General features: G+C 61.1%; 2 protein-coding genes across 2 annotated transcripts; both read right to left on the reverse strand.

The window, feature by feature from the left end:
* Nucleotides 1–3719: 3719 nt before the first annotated feature.
* Nucleotides 3720–6232, reverse strand: LOC117640067. Its single transcript, XM_034376294.1, has 3 exons — nt 6177–6232; nt 5410–5546; nt 3720–4709 (listed from the first exon to the last, which is right to left on the reverse strand). Exons 1-3 carry the CDS (start codon nt 6198–6200, stop codon nt 3827–3829), a joined length of 1044 nt encoding a protein of 347 aa, XP_034232185.1. The 5' UTR covers nt 6201–6232; the 3' UTR covers nt 3720–3826.
* Nucleotides 6233–10082: 3850 nt separating this feature from the next.
* Nucleotides 10083–15067, reverse strand: LOC117640501 (forkhead box protein D1-like). Its single transcript, XM_034377020.1, has 5 exons — nt 15055–15067; nt 14439–14527; nt 14131–14268; nt 13865–14054; nt 10083–10201 (listed from the first exon to the last, which is right to left on the reverse strand). The coding sequence occupies exons 1-5, from the start codon at nt 15065–15067 to the stop codon at nt 10083–10085; spliced, it is 549 nt and encodes a 182-aa protein (XP_034232911.1).
* Nucleotides 15068–16551: the final 1484 nt, after the last annotated feature.

Consider the following 16551-nt stretch of genomic DNA (forward strand, 5'->3'; position numbering starts at 1 on the left):
CCTGCCGATAAGCTCACGGCGGGGGCGCTATTCGCACGGAGATCGAGCGGGCTTCGAAATGCTCTCGCCCAGAAGAAATGCTCCTGGCAGGAAAATGCTTCTGCCCGAAAGAAATGCTCCGGACCGGCACTGCGGCCCGCGAACCCGGAGCGCCGGAGCGGCAGCAGCTTGGCCGACGGACAGTCAATGATGGAAGCCGACGTTTTGTTTTCTCTGCGAGAGACGGGAGGGAAAGGAAAGATGCGAGTTTGAAAATGGCAGTCGAGAGGGACTGGGGATCCTCTCCTCGTGCTGACGGCCCTGGCGACAAGGCCCGCGCGCCTTCGCGCGTTATGTTTTGGTCGCAGTGGGATGGGATGGATGTTTTGGGTGAGGACGGCGACGGCGGGAAAGAGGGAGGGGGGGGGGGAGGCGACAGGCCGGTGAACTCTCATTGGTGGTTTTCGCGCCGCATGTCAACATGTGGGGCATGGAAATGGCGAAACAATGCCCGATCAAAACGATGTGTGTGTGTGTGTATGTGTGAGTGTGTATACGTATGCATATGAGTGTCCAAAAACAGCGCCCCGTGTCATCTCTGCGTCTGCTCACGTTGCCGCCAAGGGGCCGTTCTTTTTCGCAATGTTTTTTATTTTCTCGTTTCCCTTTTCGTCGAGAGAATAAAAGCAAACGGATGCGGCGCTGAAAGCCGCCACACTGTGACACACACGTGCAACTCGTGCAACGCTGCGTTCACAAAAAATACAGCAACATCCACTGCGGATTATAAATAAATCTTCTCGAGGGGGATATTTTTTTTCCAAGCTAGAAACGTTACTGTGTAGTACAACGGTGCTCTAGGGGCCTATTATATTAGTGTCCGCGCGGCGGCATTGTTCTAGTCTTAAAGTGTCGCACACACACAAACACGCGCACAACAGGCGGCGCTCGGGGAGGGTGGGAGTAACCTGCCTTGGGCTACCGCGTGGCTACCGCGTGGCTACCGCGTGGCTACCGCTACCCTCCGCAGAACGCGTCTGCAGGTTGGCGGGCCTACCCGCCAGGCGCATTCCGCGGACGTTGGGTCGTTCTGTCTCTCTCGCTCTCGGCGGGTGTTCCGCGGCTGCAAGGGTGCGAGAGAGACAGGGCGACGACGGCGCGGCGCGGTATCAGCGTGCCGGCGCACTACCCCGACCCGACGGGCTGCCAGGTTCTCGGATCACTGACCTCACCACTGTCATGCACCGCCGCCACCGCCACCGCCGCCGCTGCTGCTACCGCGCCGCTGCTGCTGCCGCCGCTGCTTCAGGTGCCCCGCCGGTGCCCCGCCCACGCCCACGTGTTCGCGCACGTGCCTCGCCGCGGACATCCACGTGGTGGCGGCGCCTCGCGGACGGCCGACGGCGTGGCGACGCCGTGCTCCACGCCGTGCTCCACGCCGTGCTCCACGCCGTGCTCCACGCCGTGCTCCACGCCGTGCTCCACGCCGTGCTCCACGCGTGCTCAGGCCAGGCCCGGCGCCGTGCCCTCGCCGCGACGCCCCCCAGGCCAACTAGACGCCGGTCGCCCCGGCCGCCCCGCCCGCCAGCGAGCCGGGAACGTCGCGGCGGGGCGGGGCGGGGCGGGGTGGGGTGTGACGCGGCGCCCCCACAGCTGACCGCCCCCTCCCCACCGGCCCGACGACTGGGGTTATTTCAGGCCGGAACGTCGGCACCGGGACTGGGACTGGGGGCCGTGCGCGACATGGCGCGGCGCGGCGCGGCGCGGGTTGCCGGCGTCCCCGCGCAGAGGGCGCCACCGAGTCGCCGGGACCATGGACGCAGCGCGGCGTGGCGCGGCGTGGCACGGCGTGGCGGCTGAATTATTTGTCGGTGCGTGGCGCGCGGTGATTCGGCTATCGAGCGCTCCTTCCTTTTAATGCAAATCCATCGGCGCGGCGCGGCACGCAGAGCGGCACGAACCACTATTGACGAGTCACCGGTCAGCGGATTGATTTCGAATGGTGCCCCTTCGCTCTCTGTCTCCCTCCCACACCGACGGAGCGCCCCACGGGTGCGAGAGAGACAGAGAGACGCCGTGTCTATCTGCAGGGCGTCAATGCTAAAACTACACCCGGTTGACCGAACTCCCTTTCGCAGTGTAGCCTCCATCCCCTCCCCTCCCCACGTAGATCGTAGTTACGCTGGCACCACCCCTCCCCGGACCCCGCTAAGGAGCGATGTAATTTATGGACGGGCCATAACCTGCCGAGCGATTCAGAGGATCGGTTTGTCGCTCTGTCTCTCTCGCACCCTGACGGAGAGCCCCATGGTCCCCGTGAGTGCGAGAGAGGCAGAGCGACGAAACGACTGCCGTAACCTTGCGAGCCAGCGCCGCGGCGTTTGAAAAGTCCCGCCGAAACGCGGAGCCAGTCCGCTCACTGCTCACCGCTCCGGGCGAAAGGAAAGGCGAGGCGTTACGTGATAAATGGATACGATGAGTCCGCTTGACCATGGTCACCGCGGCACAGCCAGGCCAGGCCGGATTAATGGGAGGACCACTAGTCATCGCCTCGTTGTGAAATGAAACAAGCAGGGCCAGCAATGCCTGGCCATGCCGCGCTGAAGGCTGGCCCAGGCCGGCCACGACACTGGTCAAACCAAAGCGCTGCAGTGTGGCCCTTTGTTTTCGAGCGCGACAGACACGGGTCCTTCCGGTCAGATTAGGATTCCCTCTGCGGAAATTCTTGTCTTTGATGCTTCACCCAAGGCAAGGGTGCAGTCGTCACGCTTAAGTTTTTCTAGGAGGAATGAAATCTCGTGTGGAAAAGACAGCGAAATCATTGCAGTATTGTGTTGATGGTCCGCGCTCCGTTTGAATACAGTAACCATGTTGTTGCAGTGTTGTTGTTGTTGTTGTTGTTGTTGTTGTTGTTGTTTTCCACCCTTGGCGCGGGGCTATCTCGCGGCTGATAGGCGGAGAAAGGATCGCCTCTAAATGACGCCCCGTCCCATCTCCGCCCAGTGGCGGTGCAGTAGCGGTGCAGTGGCGGCCTCGCCCGAACCTATGCGCCTCGCCTTCTGCCTTCCCTCGCCTTTCCCCTTTCCCCTCCCGATCCGGCACGGCACGGCACGGCACGGCACGGCACGGCACGGCACGGCACGGCACGGCTGTTTTATTGCCCCCGGTGCGACTACGTGACCGGCATGGGCGTCATGGGCGCATGCATCAGCCAAAGAGTTGCGGACTTGCCCGGGGCCGGCCTGCCGCCTCACTGCGAAGGATCCTTCCATCGCTCCTAGGCTGCAGCCATTTTCGGTAAAGAGTCTTTTACCACCTTTCTCGTGGACGGGGGATTGCTCGTAACGCATTGGTATTTTCCGTTCCCCTTCCCAGTCGGTGGCTTTAACGTAACGTTCACCCCTTTCTGGAGTTCTTGGCTGATTCTGCGCTGTTCTGTCCCTCTGTCCGAAGCGCCCCGTGAGTGCGAGAGAGACAGAGCAGCCAAAGCGATGTTTGAGATCGCTCCGCAGCTGACCCCCCGGGCCAGCAGCTGAGGCCGACGGGTCCAACCTGACCTGACCGGGGCACCACAGAGATGCCACAGATCATGAAGCCCGGACCGCTGCTGGCATTCCTGGGCATGACGTCATCATCTCGCCACAGTTTGCCAAGCAAAGGCTCCTTTTCGAGGTTATCAGAGTGGCCGATTTGAGTGTTGGATGGGAGGGTGCAGGTGACAAAATAAAGAGAAGTAGCGATCGGATTTCTTAAAAAGTAGTTTGTGTATTTGACATGGCGGTGACTGGCTTCGGTATGTACAGATGGGATGGAGATCATGGACTGCTGACAGCGCTGACTCTGGCGACTACCACCAGCCTTGCTGCGCCTTGGGCGGTAGCGGCACCCACACCTTCTCCCAGACGGGCACGGTCACCTGCTTCCAGTCGGGGACCTGGACCTCCTTCCAGGCGGGCACCTGCACGGACTTGAGCTCCTCCTTCCACTCCTGGACCTTCTTGGGCACCCAGATCTGCTTCTTCTCGGTCCTCCAGATCTGGACGGACTCCTCCTTCCACTCCTGGATCTTCTTGTTGACCCAGATCTGCTTCTTCTCGGTCCTCCAGATCTGGTGCTTCTCCTCCCTGTAGGCCTGCTCCTTCTTGGTGACCCACTCCTGCTTCTTCTCGGTGCGCCAGACCTGCTTGTACTCGGTCTTCCAGGCGAGCTTCTTCTCCCAGCGGCCCTGCGAGGGACCCCAGCCGTGCGAGGGCTCCTCCACCCAGACCTTCTCCCAGACGGGCACCTGCACCTGCTTCCAGTCGGGGACCTGGACCTCCTTCCAGACGGGCACCTGCACGTCCTTCCAGTAGGGCACCTGCACCACCTTGTAGTCGGGCACCTGGATCTCCTTCCAGTCCGGGACCTGGATCACCCTCTCGACGGGCACCTGCACCTTCTTCCAGTCGGGGACCTGGATCTCCTTCCAGGCGGGCACCTGGATCACGCGCTCCACGGGCACCTGGGTCTTCTTCCACTCGGTCTTCCAGATCTGCTTCTGCTCGGTCCTCCAGATCTGCTTCCACTCGGTCTTCCAGACGAGCTTCTTCTCCCAGACGCCCTCGGGCTGCTGCGGGGCCGCCCAGCCGCCGCCGAGGCCGCCGCCGAAGCCGCCGCCCAGAGAGAGGCCGGTGTCGTACGAGTTGAAGCCAGAGGCGTAGCCGCCAAAGTCAGCACTGCCCCACTCCAAGCTGCGAACAATCAGAGCAACCGTCGATGCAATCAGTGCAATCAGTGCAGTCAGTGCAATCCGCAGACGACCGGTGCAACCAGATGCAACGGCGCGTGCCTTTGTCCAAATGTCACCTGGCCCTGGGACTGGGACGTCCTGCACTGCAAGGGCCAGCCAGGTGGCGCAAGCGGGCAAGCCACACGTCGCGTGCCAGTGTGCCAGCGGGTCCGGTGGCGGGGCGAGGCGGGGCGAGGCGGGGCGGGCCCCCGGTCACTCGGCAGCTTCCCTTCCAGCCTGACCCGGTGGCCCGGCCGCGGCCCACACGGCGACCACCATATCGGACCAGATCCACACACGCTGCAAGCGATGCTCATCGATACACTGTGCCAAACTCTCCACGCGTCTCTTCTACGTTTTCCCCTTTTTTCTGGTGGCGACGCACCGTCGCGGTGGTCGCTACCTTTCGCGTGTCGCACTGTTGCACCAGTGAGACCATATGGCTCTTCGGTTGCAACTCCCCCCCCCCTTTTCCCATCGTCCAGCGGCCCTCTCGACTGTATCTGGAGCGTTACAAAGCCCGGTCCATCACGACCTCAAATTTTTTGACGTTTCTCTCGCCGAAAGAAACATAGGTTGCGTTTCGGATTTTTAAAAAATAACATGCGGTGAGCTTTCAAGCTCAGTTTAGGGAAGAAATGTTTTGTTTGATGGAGACGTACCTCTTCTTGTTCCGCTTGTTCTCCGTCGCCACCCCTTCGGCCGCCGGCTGTGGCGCCTTGGCCGCCTTGGCCTCCGCCACAGCCTTCTTGGTGTCGACGGGCGAGGCCTGGACCGCAGCCACGGCGGCCAGCGCCACCTGAAACAGGAGGCGGAACGTGACGTCATCACAGCCTTCCTCAAAGACGTCAACGACGCATCCCGGTAGTGGTGGCGCGCGTAAAATGAGATGCCAAGCGAAGCGCCAACGAAAAAAATTAAAAGCTAGTTGACACCGTCACGCTGAAGTTTTAATTATATTCTTAAAATCTTAAAATTGACTTCAGTATTATGACTTGCTTTAACTTTAAGTTTTAAGGATGTTTTTTGGGTCCCAAGTCACATCAAAAATTACCAATTTTTAACTATCAAATTATTTATACAAAATAAAACTAGCTTCACCAAAACTCGAGGAATTCACTTTCCACAGCCAATTAAAAAAAAATTATTTCTCAGGCCGTTTCTGTAACAAATTTCTTATTTCGAATTTCCTTGAATGCCAAAATTGTCAGATCATGTCTTGAATGACAATGAAATTCAACGGGAATTTGTTTTTATTGAAAAGTGACTTGATAACTTATTGTCAAAGTGATAGATCGATTTGATGGAAAGTTCAATCTTCAGTCGTTGCGATCGTTTCAGCGATCCACTTTGTTGCGTAATCCCGTGGGTTATCCTCGCTGCTGCTGCACACACACACACACTCACTCTCACACACACAGACACTGACCACTAACACACACACGATCCTCATGGCGGCTGCGGGTGCGCTGCGTGGCGCGTTGCTCGGATACTGTTGCCCCCGGCCGCCGCCACCTCGCTTATATACCTCCGCGACCCGCGCCTCCAAATCTCTCGCCCCCCGACGCCCCCGTCGGCCGTCCGCGAGCCCCTACCCCCGACGGGACGCCCCGCCGCCCCGGGCCAGTCCGGGAACGCGCACCGACGCTGCATCGCGGTGGTGGTGGTGCAGGGGGCGGCGGCACGGCGGCGCGCTGGAGAAGGTGGCCGTTTTGGTGGTGGCAGACGGTGGTAACCGCTCCCCTCCCCCCACCCGCTCCACAGGTGTGCCGGAGACACTGACCCTGGGCACCGCGCCGCACCGCGCCGCGTCCCTGCTGACTCACTGGAGAGGCCCGGTCCAGCGGCGCGGCGCTCCGGCAGACGTCGCTCCGTCTCTCTCGCTCCTACACGCGACGCCGCGACGCGCCACGAGTGCGAGAGAGAGGGTCTCGGTCCAGCGGCGCGGCGCTGCAGCTCCGGCACACCGCGCGGATTCCACGCAGAGTTTCGTTTCGTCGCTCCGTCTCTCTCGCTCCCACAGTGGACGCCCCACGAGTCGCGAGACAGACGGAGCGCGCACTGCGCATGCTAATGGGACTGGAAGCTGCGATTTATCAATCTCATTGGCGGCGACGCGGCCGCGGAAAGCATGCCGATAGCACACTTAGCGTGTCGGGCGGGGCGGGGCGGGGCGTCCTTGGTGAGATGGATATTTCGGCCGCGCACGCCCGACAAAAGCAGAGCTCTGTCGCAAACAGCACACGACATGGAATGGAATGGAATGGCTGTGACACCTCGAGTGACACACTTTCGGCCACCATTTCTTTCGACGGCGTGTTTTGTTGACCCCAGGAAGGCCCTTCGACTCGTCGCTCCGCGTGCGGGCGATCGTCCTTCGCGGGGTGCATCCGGAAAGAGGTTCATGTAAGCCATTACGCGACGAGCGTCCCGACCGCGCCGCACGACGCGGCCGTGAACTAGAGCAACGCGCTGGGCGCGGCGGCGCGGCGTGGACCCCCTCGACCTTCTGGGCCTTCTGGGCCTCGACCGCCATCAACTCGAATCGCCCATTGTCGTCGCTATTCCGGTGTGAGCGGAGACACGACGACGGGGTCCCTCCGACGGCGGCCTGCTCCGGAATCGCCGCAGCACCCCGCCGCGCCCCGCCCCGCCCCGCCCCGCCGCGCCCCGCCCCGCCCCGCCCCGCCGCGCCCCGCCGCGCCCCCACCCCGGATCCCCCGAGCAGGGCGCCGCCGCCGGAGCGGCCCTGCGCGCCCCGCGACCTCCACGACGGCGCCGCCTCGCGGTTTACTCCGTGACCCGACTCGCGTATTGGAGCGAAAAACTGTCGGCCGAGCCGAGCCGAGCCGAGCCGAGCCGAGCCGAGCCGAGCCGCGGGCGCGCGCACATGATTTCGGTGGGCCGCGCGGACTGGAAGCAAAGTGGCCTTGTTTCCGGCGGGGTCTGGCCGGGTCACGAGAGCATCCTCACCGAGACCGAGACCAAGAAGGCGAGCAAGGCTGCCCCGGCCGAGCACGCAGCGCGTAGTGTGTGATTACAGGAAAGTAATGAGGCTGCCCATCTGCTCCAACTCGCACCTAGAGTCCTGGACCCGGAGCCGCCGAAGCGAATGATGCGATCCTTCCACTTGCTTTACTTCTGGGAGTCGTTCTCGCAACGGCCTGTCCGCTCGTTGGCGCTCGGCTTCGAAAAGCCGCTGCTGCTTTCGCGGAGTCGGTGGAGGTTATGCCGGATGACAATGCCGTCGACGAACGTGAATCAGAGGGGAGGGGGCGGGGCGGGGACGGGGATTGGTCCGCTTTCGCAAATCCATTTTCGCAACGCGATGCGGACCCGGCACCCGGCCGAGTGGTAGTGCCGCTAATTGTATCAGACATTCGTTAGCCGGCCAGCCAGCCACGCCGTTCGCGTGCCATCTCACTCGCTCTCTTGCGATTGCGGCCGTCCGAGCCAAGAGACAGAGAGACTGGATTCGAATAAAAAGAAACGACATGAGGCAGGGCACTGTAGCAGCAGGGGCGGAAGCCGGGATGTTCCTGCAGAACCCCGCCCCGCGTCACCGAGCCACCGACGCGACGCAGTCGGACGCAGTCCAGTCTGACTACATTCCAGAACCGTCTCCAAAACACATCGCGTGACATTGTAGTCCACCATGCCTTTCCATGCTGGTTGCAACACGGCCTTCCGTCGCGTAGTCCGTTCGGGTCCGTTCGGCTCGGCTCGAGGACCTGATAAAGAAAACCTGATCCCCCGCGCCGCGCCGCGCCACGCCACGCCAAGGCTGCCGACCGACAGATAACGGATGTGCGTCACGTCAGCCGAGGTGTCCGCACGAATTTGTCATCGTTGACCCAAATCGAGTAAAATAAGACACCTTTTTGACGGGATGGAGGAGAGTTTGCGAGGGAAATGGGAGGAGGGGGCGGGGCGCAAAGGAGGTCCCGATGCGTGCTTACTGATATGAAGGTACATTTATACATGCGCGTGTGTGTGCGTGTGTGTAAGGCGATTTATTTTACTGCTGCCAAGAGATGCACCGCTGGCTCGGCCCAGCCCCCTGGCAACACCAGAGCCTTCCTCAACGTGACGTTCATGAGCTGCATTTGGTGACGTCATCGAGTTGTGACCGGTCCGAGACCCTTGTCTGGGACCGCCCTCAGCCGAATTTACTGTTGTGCCCTCCGTAACGCACACTCACACCAACACGCTGCGAAACATCGAAACATGCACAAGGACATGCACACGCACACACACAAGCGCAGTTGTCACATTCCTTTTTCCGCTTCTCGTGACACAACCTAACGCCTGGCGGTCGGGCTTGCCGGGGCATGCCCGCCGCCCCCGCCGACAAGACCAACCCATATTACGAATACCCTGCCAAAAACTCATTCTTCATCGGCGTGGCACTCCCCTTGACCTTTTTTTCTATTTTGGCGCGTGTCGTGTTTGAGGTATCATCGGCCGGCCGTTCGGCCACGCGACCCCGCGGCCGCGCTTTGACAGCTTTAGTGACTGGACCAGACCGATATTCCGAGCGTCGCTCCGTCTCTCTCTCGCACGCGGGGCGCTCTACGAGTGCGAGGGAGACGGCGCTAACGAGTTCCGCCGGACCGGTGGCTAGAAGGAGACACTAGGCGCCGGGCGCGCCGTATCGCCGCCACATCGCCGTCCCGGAGACGCGCCGACGACGTCGAATGGATGATTCAATCCCAACCGACCGCCCAGTGACTCCAGCGACTCTGTCTGCATTACACGCGAAAAATAAATAAATTAGGAAGCTGGTTTTGTTGACTGAAAAGTTGAAGCAGCCGTAGCCAGGTGCTGTTGGTGTTGGTAGGTCCAGCAAAGCGTTTATGTACGGCGTCGTGTCCGTTCGCGCAGGGAGTTGTTAGTTCGACCGGGTGAGAGGCGTTCGGATGCAGGGCGGCCCCGCAAGGCCCAGCCAAGGCCCTGGCGGCGCGCGCGGTGGCCTTGCCGCTTGCAGCAGTGTCACCGCCGAACCCCGAAGCGCCTGCCAAGCGACGGGTAGGCCTGCCCGCCGAACAGCTGTGAGTGGCGGGTCTGCCTACCCTCGCGCCTGGAGCGCCTGCCACTCGCGGGGTAGGCAAGCCCGCTACACTAGGATGTTCGGCGGGCCGGCCTACCCGTCGTGCGTCAGGCGCTCGAGGCGTGAGGGTAGGCAGACCCGCCACACACAGCTGTTCCACGGGCAGGTCTGAGTGGCAGGCGCTCCCTTCACAAAGCTGGAGCAGCAGACCTTGATTTCCCGCGACTTTGCGGGCGGGACGTTCACCCTAGGGCTGGGCGGTTTTTCAATATATTGACTTCAATTTCAATATTTTTTATATTGAAATTTCAATATCGGCATATTGAAATGACCAATATCAATATTCGATATTGATATTGGTCTCAATATCTCAATACATGATATTGATCTCAATATTTCAATATCTGATATTGAAGTCAATATTTCAGAGTTAATATTGGGGTGGTTGCGAGGAAGTTCAGCGAGCGTTGGAAACGACCCCCTTTCCCTTTCCTGCCCCTGCCTCCACCTTTGTCGCGTGCTGCTCTCAATGTATGATATATATGGATATATCATCGTTTCCTACCTTTTCTTTTCTTATTCCTTTCATTTTACTCGCCTACTATTTCCAATATTTGCGTTTTTGAATAGTTCAATTTTTCAACATTTCAATATTTCAATTTTTCAATATTTCAATATCTCAATATTTATATTGACAGTCAATATATTCAATATCAATACCAAATATTGATATTGAGAGAAATTTCAATATTTTGAATATTGGGTATTGATATTGAAATATAAAAACCGCCCAGCCCTTCACCCTGCAAACAGTGTGGGGCTCCCCGACGGCCGGCTGGCTGGCCGCGAGTTGAAAGGCACGCGCCCGTTGACCGCTCCGCGCTTTGCGTTCTGCGCTTTGAGGACGTTGGTGAGTTAGAGCCAGTGGTTATGATTCGAGCCTCCGGGACAAAAGCGCTGCGCGCGCTCATTTCGCTCTCAATGCGCCTCGACGAATAAGGAGAGGAGCCATTCTTTTGTGTCTTTTTTTTTTCGTCACCTCGCACCGCGACTTTTTCTTTTGTTGTTATTATTGCCGGCCTGGCCGAGCGGGTCCACGCAGTGCTGCTGATCGTCGCTGTCTCTCTCTCGCTCCCCTGCGGGACGCACCGCGAGTGTGACAGGGACAGAGCGACATTGGAGACAGCATGTAGAATCGGCCTCTGCAGGCCAGTTGGAGCGTGGCAGTGCAACTCGCTGCTAACTGTCCGTCCTCAGTGCCCGTCCGTCGGCCGGCCAGTGGGTCAGTCCTCGGGCCGAGGTCCGCGTCCACGACGGGGAGGTCATCCTGGACCGCATTTTTGGGGAGCCCCGCCGCCGCGGCACCACCCAGGCCGTCTCCGCCTTCGTTAGCGCATCACTGGGCAAACTGCCGTCACGTACCGCCGAGTACCTGGAACCTCATCAGGCTCTGTCTCTCTCGCACCCCGGTGAGAAGGCCCGCGAGTGCGAGAGAGACAGAGCGACGAAAGCGCCGGTAGGAATCGGCTGCAGCTATTCCAGGGAAGAGTGCGGCCTTGGCCGCGACGCCCCGCCCCGCCCCGCCCCGCCCCGCCCCGCCCCGCCCCGCCTCGCCCCGCCCCGCCCCGCCCCGCCCCGCCCCGCCTCGCCCCGCCCCGCCCCGCCCCGCCCCGCCCACCGCGGCCGCCCAGCCACCTTATGGCACGCTAGTCGTCTGCCTGCGGGCTGATTCCACGCGGCATTCCCTAGCTCCGTCTCTGTCGCTCGCGGCTCACCCCGCGAGCGCGAGAGAGACAGAGCGACCGGAGCACGGCGCGGAATCCGCCTGCTGGTCAGGGCGTTGTGATGGACGTCAAGATGGATGTGTCTCATTGCACAAATCCCCCGTGGCGAGTGGACTGGACGGGTGGGATGGTCCAGCTCGGGCGGGGCGGGGCGGGGCGGGGCGGGGCGCGGTGCGAGGTCTAAGGATGGCCACTTTCGATCAGAACCAGTCGCCCCCCGCGACCCGGTGGCCGGCCGGTAGCACACACGCTATGCTCGCCACGCCTTCGTTGTGATGCCCATCTCGCCATCTAATCGCCGCTTGCTGCCAGCCAGCCAGCCAGCCGGTCGGCCACTGTGCAGTGTAAAGTGTAGGCCGCCGGACCAGAGACACGAAGGCCCGTCCGAACGGCGATCCGAGCCGAGCCGAGCCGAGCGCGCTGACCGCAGGCCGAGCCGAGCCGGGCTCCGGGTTGGCGTGTGGATGCGCGCGCCTCTCGCATCTCATCGCCGAGGTGTGAGTAACAGGGCGGTGTGTCTTCTGGAAGGCCGGCCGCCCCGCCCCGCCCCGCCCCGCCCCTCTTCCTCCGCCGACCGCGTCGTCATCCAATCAGATCGCGGGCGATGCTGGACGCGCGCAAAGAGTGCCGTCCCTTCCAATGCACTGCACAATCTGGGTCAAGGCCGGACTGTTCTCCAGCGCAGAGCTGACGCCGAATTTCGCGACAAGGGGCGCTACAGTGGAGGAGCTACGAGAGCTAATGGCTGAGACGCACCCGCGGCCACCTCGGCGTGCCTCCATGGAGCTCGGCGGCGCGGGTCAGGAGGGCAGGCGGGCCAATGAGTGACGTCAAAGCAATTATCCCTGTCACAACGAAACGACGTCACTTTTTTCACAACGCCGCGAAAAGTGAACGTTCGCACGCGTGGTGCACTGGACGGCACGTTGCGGCAAGCGAGTGAGTCTTGCCCGGCAGGGTACGTCCTGCGCCGACACTTAGTCACAAAACTTAGCGTTTTTACTTTTGTTTTCGCTGTGCAGCGAGCAGAGATGTGGGAAATTGAAAAGGAGACCGCCGCGCTGCCCCGTCGTGACCTTTGCCGGCCGCTCCGGGCGTGCCCGGCCGACAAGCCAAGAGTGCAGTGCGAGCAGACGACGACGCCGTTCATTTCGGCCGGACAGGAAAACAAACTCAAACGACGCGCGCCCGCCGCGGCCACAGTCACGAACTTCATTTTTGAATCAATTAGCCTCCCCCGCGCGCGTGAGATACCGCTGCACCGCGCCTGGGCCTGGTAGGCCCGCCTGGTCATTCGGCCTGTTGGCCTGTTTGGCCGGCAGAGCCAATGCCGCCGCCAAGGCCGACCGCCGCCTTTCACCGCCACGCATCCTGCAGCACCCTGGAACGCCTCACACGCATCCTGGGAACGCCCGGGAACGCCCCTCACGCATCCTGGGAACGCCCTGAGAACCCCCGGATGCATCCTAGGAACGCCCAGGAACGCTCCTTACGCATTCTGGGAACGTCCAGGAACACCTCAAATGCATCCTGGGAACGCCCTAGACGCATCCTGGGAACGCCCTGAGAACGCCCGACAGACATCCAGGAGCGCACCCCGAGAACACCCTTAGAACGCCCTAGTGACCGACACCTCCAAAGGCATCCTGGGAACGCCCCCAGCGCCCGAGTACGCCGTCCACACATTCCAAAAGCTTCATCGTCCAGCATTGGGCAACAGCGGAGGTCCAGCGGGCGGGGCGAGCGGGAGGTCAACCGAGGTGAAGACAATTCGGCGGGAAGCGGAGGGGGAGGGTCGGTCCAGCGCGTCCAGCGTGCCGAGTGAATAACATGGACTAATACCATTAGCCGCGCGTGCGCGAGGAGCGAGAATGAAACGGGTTGTGCATCCCGACCGTCCCGACGAGGAACTGGTTTACGGGCAATTGCCGCCCTTTCGCTGCGCGCGTCGGTGAGAGCGAAAAAAGAACAATAAACAACAATAGCAGAGGGGTCGTCCTTCCGCCCCTCCGCGTTTCGCCTACCGTCCGACGAGATGAGGCTGTCGATGGAGAAGACGCTGAAGGGCGTCCGGGGGCCGTCGGCGTGGTCGGCGTCGTCCTGGACGCGGGCGGACGCCGAGGACGGCGTCAAGGGGCTCGACGCCTTCGACGGCCTCGCCCGGTTCCCGATCAACTACGCCGAAGACCAGTCCCCGTGACCTCTACTGCGCTCCAGAGCAACACGGTTCTACTTCGAGCCGCCGCCGTACCTTGCGCGACCGCGGCGCCCTGAGCGGCCGGCTGCCCCGGGTGCGGCGCCGCCGGTAGTTGCCGCCGTCGAACATGTCGGCGGCCAGCACGGGGTCCAGCGTCCAGTAGCTGCCCTTGCCCACCGCGGCGTCCGCGTCCTGCTCCGCGTCCTGGGGCGTCCGCGGCACCTTCACGAAGCACTCGTTGAGGCTCAGGTTGTGCCGGATGGAGTTCTGCCAGCCCTGCGCAACAATGGGCACACTGAAAACCATTCCGTTGAGGTAGTTAGAAGGGGATTGGATTGGGTTGGGTCCAGACCTGGCGGTTCTCCCTGAAGTACGGGAAGTGCGAGGCGATGAACCGGTAGATCTGCGCGAGCGTCATCCTGCGGCAGGGCGACGAGCAGATGGCCATGGTGATGAGGGCGATGTAGGAGTAGGGCGGTTTCTGCGGCGGCTGTTGGGAAAGTCAGATCGCTTTAAACATGATTTCCTCGAGCGTTTTGCGGCTCCGATCCTGCAGGTCGATTCCGAACGGCCCTCCGTCGCTCCGTCTCCCTCGCACTCCTACGTGACGCCCCGCGAGTGCGAGAGAGACGGAGCGACTAGGACCGCGGGCGGGCCTACCTGCTGCGGCTGGGGCCAAGGCAGCGGCCACGGCGGGGGCGCTGCCCGCCACAGGTAGTGTGGCGGCCAACAGGTGACCGCGGGGGGCTCTGCGCCGCGGCCGTGGTCCTGGCCGTGGTCCTGGCCGTGGTCCTGGCCGTGGTCCTGGCCGAGGGCCCAGGGCGGCAGGCTCATGGTGGTCTCGGGGTGCTCGGGCGCGGACTGCGCGCTGGGCCGAAGGGCGGTTCGCGCCGCCCCGCCACCGGGGGGCGTGGCGGAGGCGGCCCGTCTCGGTAAACACTATCACTGCGGCGTCCGCGCTGTCTCTCTCGCACTCCCAAGGCACGAGAGCGACGAGAGCACGCCGCTCCCCAGGTCGACGCCGACCTGTTGACAAGCAGCCCGCCGCGCCGCTACATGCGCGGCGCGTTTGAGCGGCAGTTTAACGCGCGCGTTTCAAACTTTCAAACGGCGCTTTGGCGGCGCCGGTCGAGCATTCCGTGCTCTGTGGAGTTGTGCCGACTTTGTGCCCTTGCCGAGTGCAAGTCACTTTGATAGTTTTGTTTGCGCAGCGGCGACATTGGAAGCGGGTTGCTGTGCCCTCTTGTGGTGCGCTCTTTCAACGAAGTAGAAGTACCTGACGGGTGCATGCAGTGTGATGGTTCTGTCTCCCTCGCACAGCTGCATGTGGCGCAGTGTGAGGAGCTCGGCACGGCTAGTACCAACACCGGCCACCTCGCTCGGGTCTATATATTTTGTTTCATACACAATTTTAATTACTATCTTTGGAATGAGCCCGCATACTACCCCGTATAAGGAAACCGAACGAGTATTGACTGAGAAATTTGAAAGGGAAAAGAAAAAAATTTGAACTCTACACCCCCTCCCCAGTCTTAATGGGGAGGCCTCCTGCTTTACTTCGGTGTTCGGGATGGGAACCGGTGCTATCAGGTACCTGGGGTTAATCCCGTCAGCGACCCAAGCGTTCGCCGGGGGACCCAGTAGGACCCCAAAGCTCAGGCAGCTGGGTGAGAGCACCCAGTACGAAGCTCTTTGAGGGGCGGGACGTAGAGTGAGACGACAGAGAGACAGAGAGAGACTCAGACAGAGAAGAGGTTTGGTGGGAGCTTCTTGTTTTCGTAGGGTTGGTTGTGTACCCCATGGTACCCCCACTGTCCGGCGCTCCCGTACCGAACATACAGCGTTTTAGGCCAGCTTCAAAGGACTTATCATCGCCTCCCCGACGAGTCAAGGAGGCACCACCCGCAACCACACACCGGGTGGTCTGGATTGATGGATCAAATACGCCATCGCTCCAGTGCCGAGGCCAACCCGCCGAAGCGGATTGCTTTTTAGACACCCACAGCGGAGTGGCCAGGTGAATGTGACTCTGACCACTACGCTATCACGCTTGTACGTCTGGGAGCGTGTTGGACGACGGGTTTGAGTTGCACTGGGAGGAAGGTGGTCGAAAAATGTAATGAAATGATGGGATTCGATCCCCGGACCCCGCCATCGGGATCACACGACTTTACGCTCTCGGCCACCACGGCCCATGATGAGGGGATCGGCGTGCGGTGGGTTCTTGACGCAACAGGACTCGACCGACCCGGTCAAAATTTCGCAAGAAGTTGGGGGAGTCGAACCGCCGACCCTAGCACTGAGAACCGACGCCTCTACTCCCTGGACCACCACGTCCCATGCTCGGAGGGGGCTCACGTTTACGGGTTTGAACCGCACTGGGTGAGGCAGTAAAATTAAATGGAAATATTTGTTAGGAGTCGAACCTCCGGCATGTGGGCCTGTTGCACACGGCTCCGCTCTCATGGCCTCGAACCACCACCCTTAGGATAGCAAGTCGAAAAAACTTTTGTGACGCTGGTATCCGAACGCCGGCTTGCGGTAACTCGATCCCACGTCTCTAACCTCTCGGCTATCACAGCACTTGTGAAGTGCGATGGATCATCTGCTTTCATTAACGTTCGTTGAATGAGATTTTTTTTTCCAGGACGCGTTTTTACCGCGTACCTCTGTCTCGCTCGCACACAGGGTGTAGGGGCGTCGGGACCGCACGTGCCAGCTGCTTGTTTTTACTCGGCACATTAAATCGTTGGTTTTCTGCCGGCGTAGTGGC

The sequence above is a fragment of the Thrips palmi genome, unplaced genomic scaffold (assembly GCF_012932325.1).
Source record: "Thrips palmi isolate BJ-2018 unplaced genomic scaffold, TpBJ-2018v1 HiC_scaffold_12, whole genome shotgun sequence".
NCBI classification, from domain to species: domain Eukaryota; kingdom Metazoa; phylum Arthropoda; class Insecta; order Thysanoptera; family Thripidae; genus Thrips; species Thrips palmi.

Coding starts and splice junctions, on each gene's coding strand:
- LOC117640067 (XM_034376294.1), bottom strand. CDS start 6,200: ATGAGGATCGTGTGTGTGTTAGTG. Junction 5,547..6,176: donor GGATCGTGTGTGTGTTAGTG/GTCAGTGTCTGT, acceptor CTCCTGTTTCAG/GTGGCGCTGGCCGCCGTGGC. Junction 4,710..5,409: donor AACAAGCGGAACAAGAAGAG/GTACGTCTCCAT, acceptor GATTGTTCGCAG/CTTGGAGTGGGGCAGTGCTG.
- LOC117640501 (XM_034377020.1), bottom strand. Junction 14,269..14,438: donor CTTGGCCCCAGCCGCAGCAG/GTAGGCCCGCCC, acceptor CTTTCCCAACAG/CCGCCGCAGAAACCGCCCTA. Junction 14,055..14,130: donor ACTTCAGGGAGAACCGCCAG/GTCTGGACCCAA, acceptor ATTGTTGCGCAG/GGCTGGCAGAACTCCATCCG.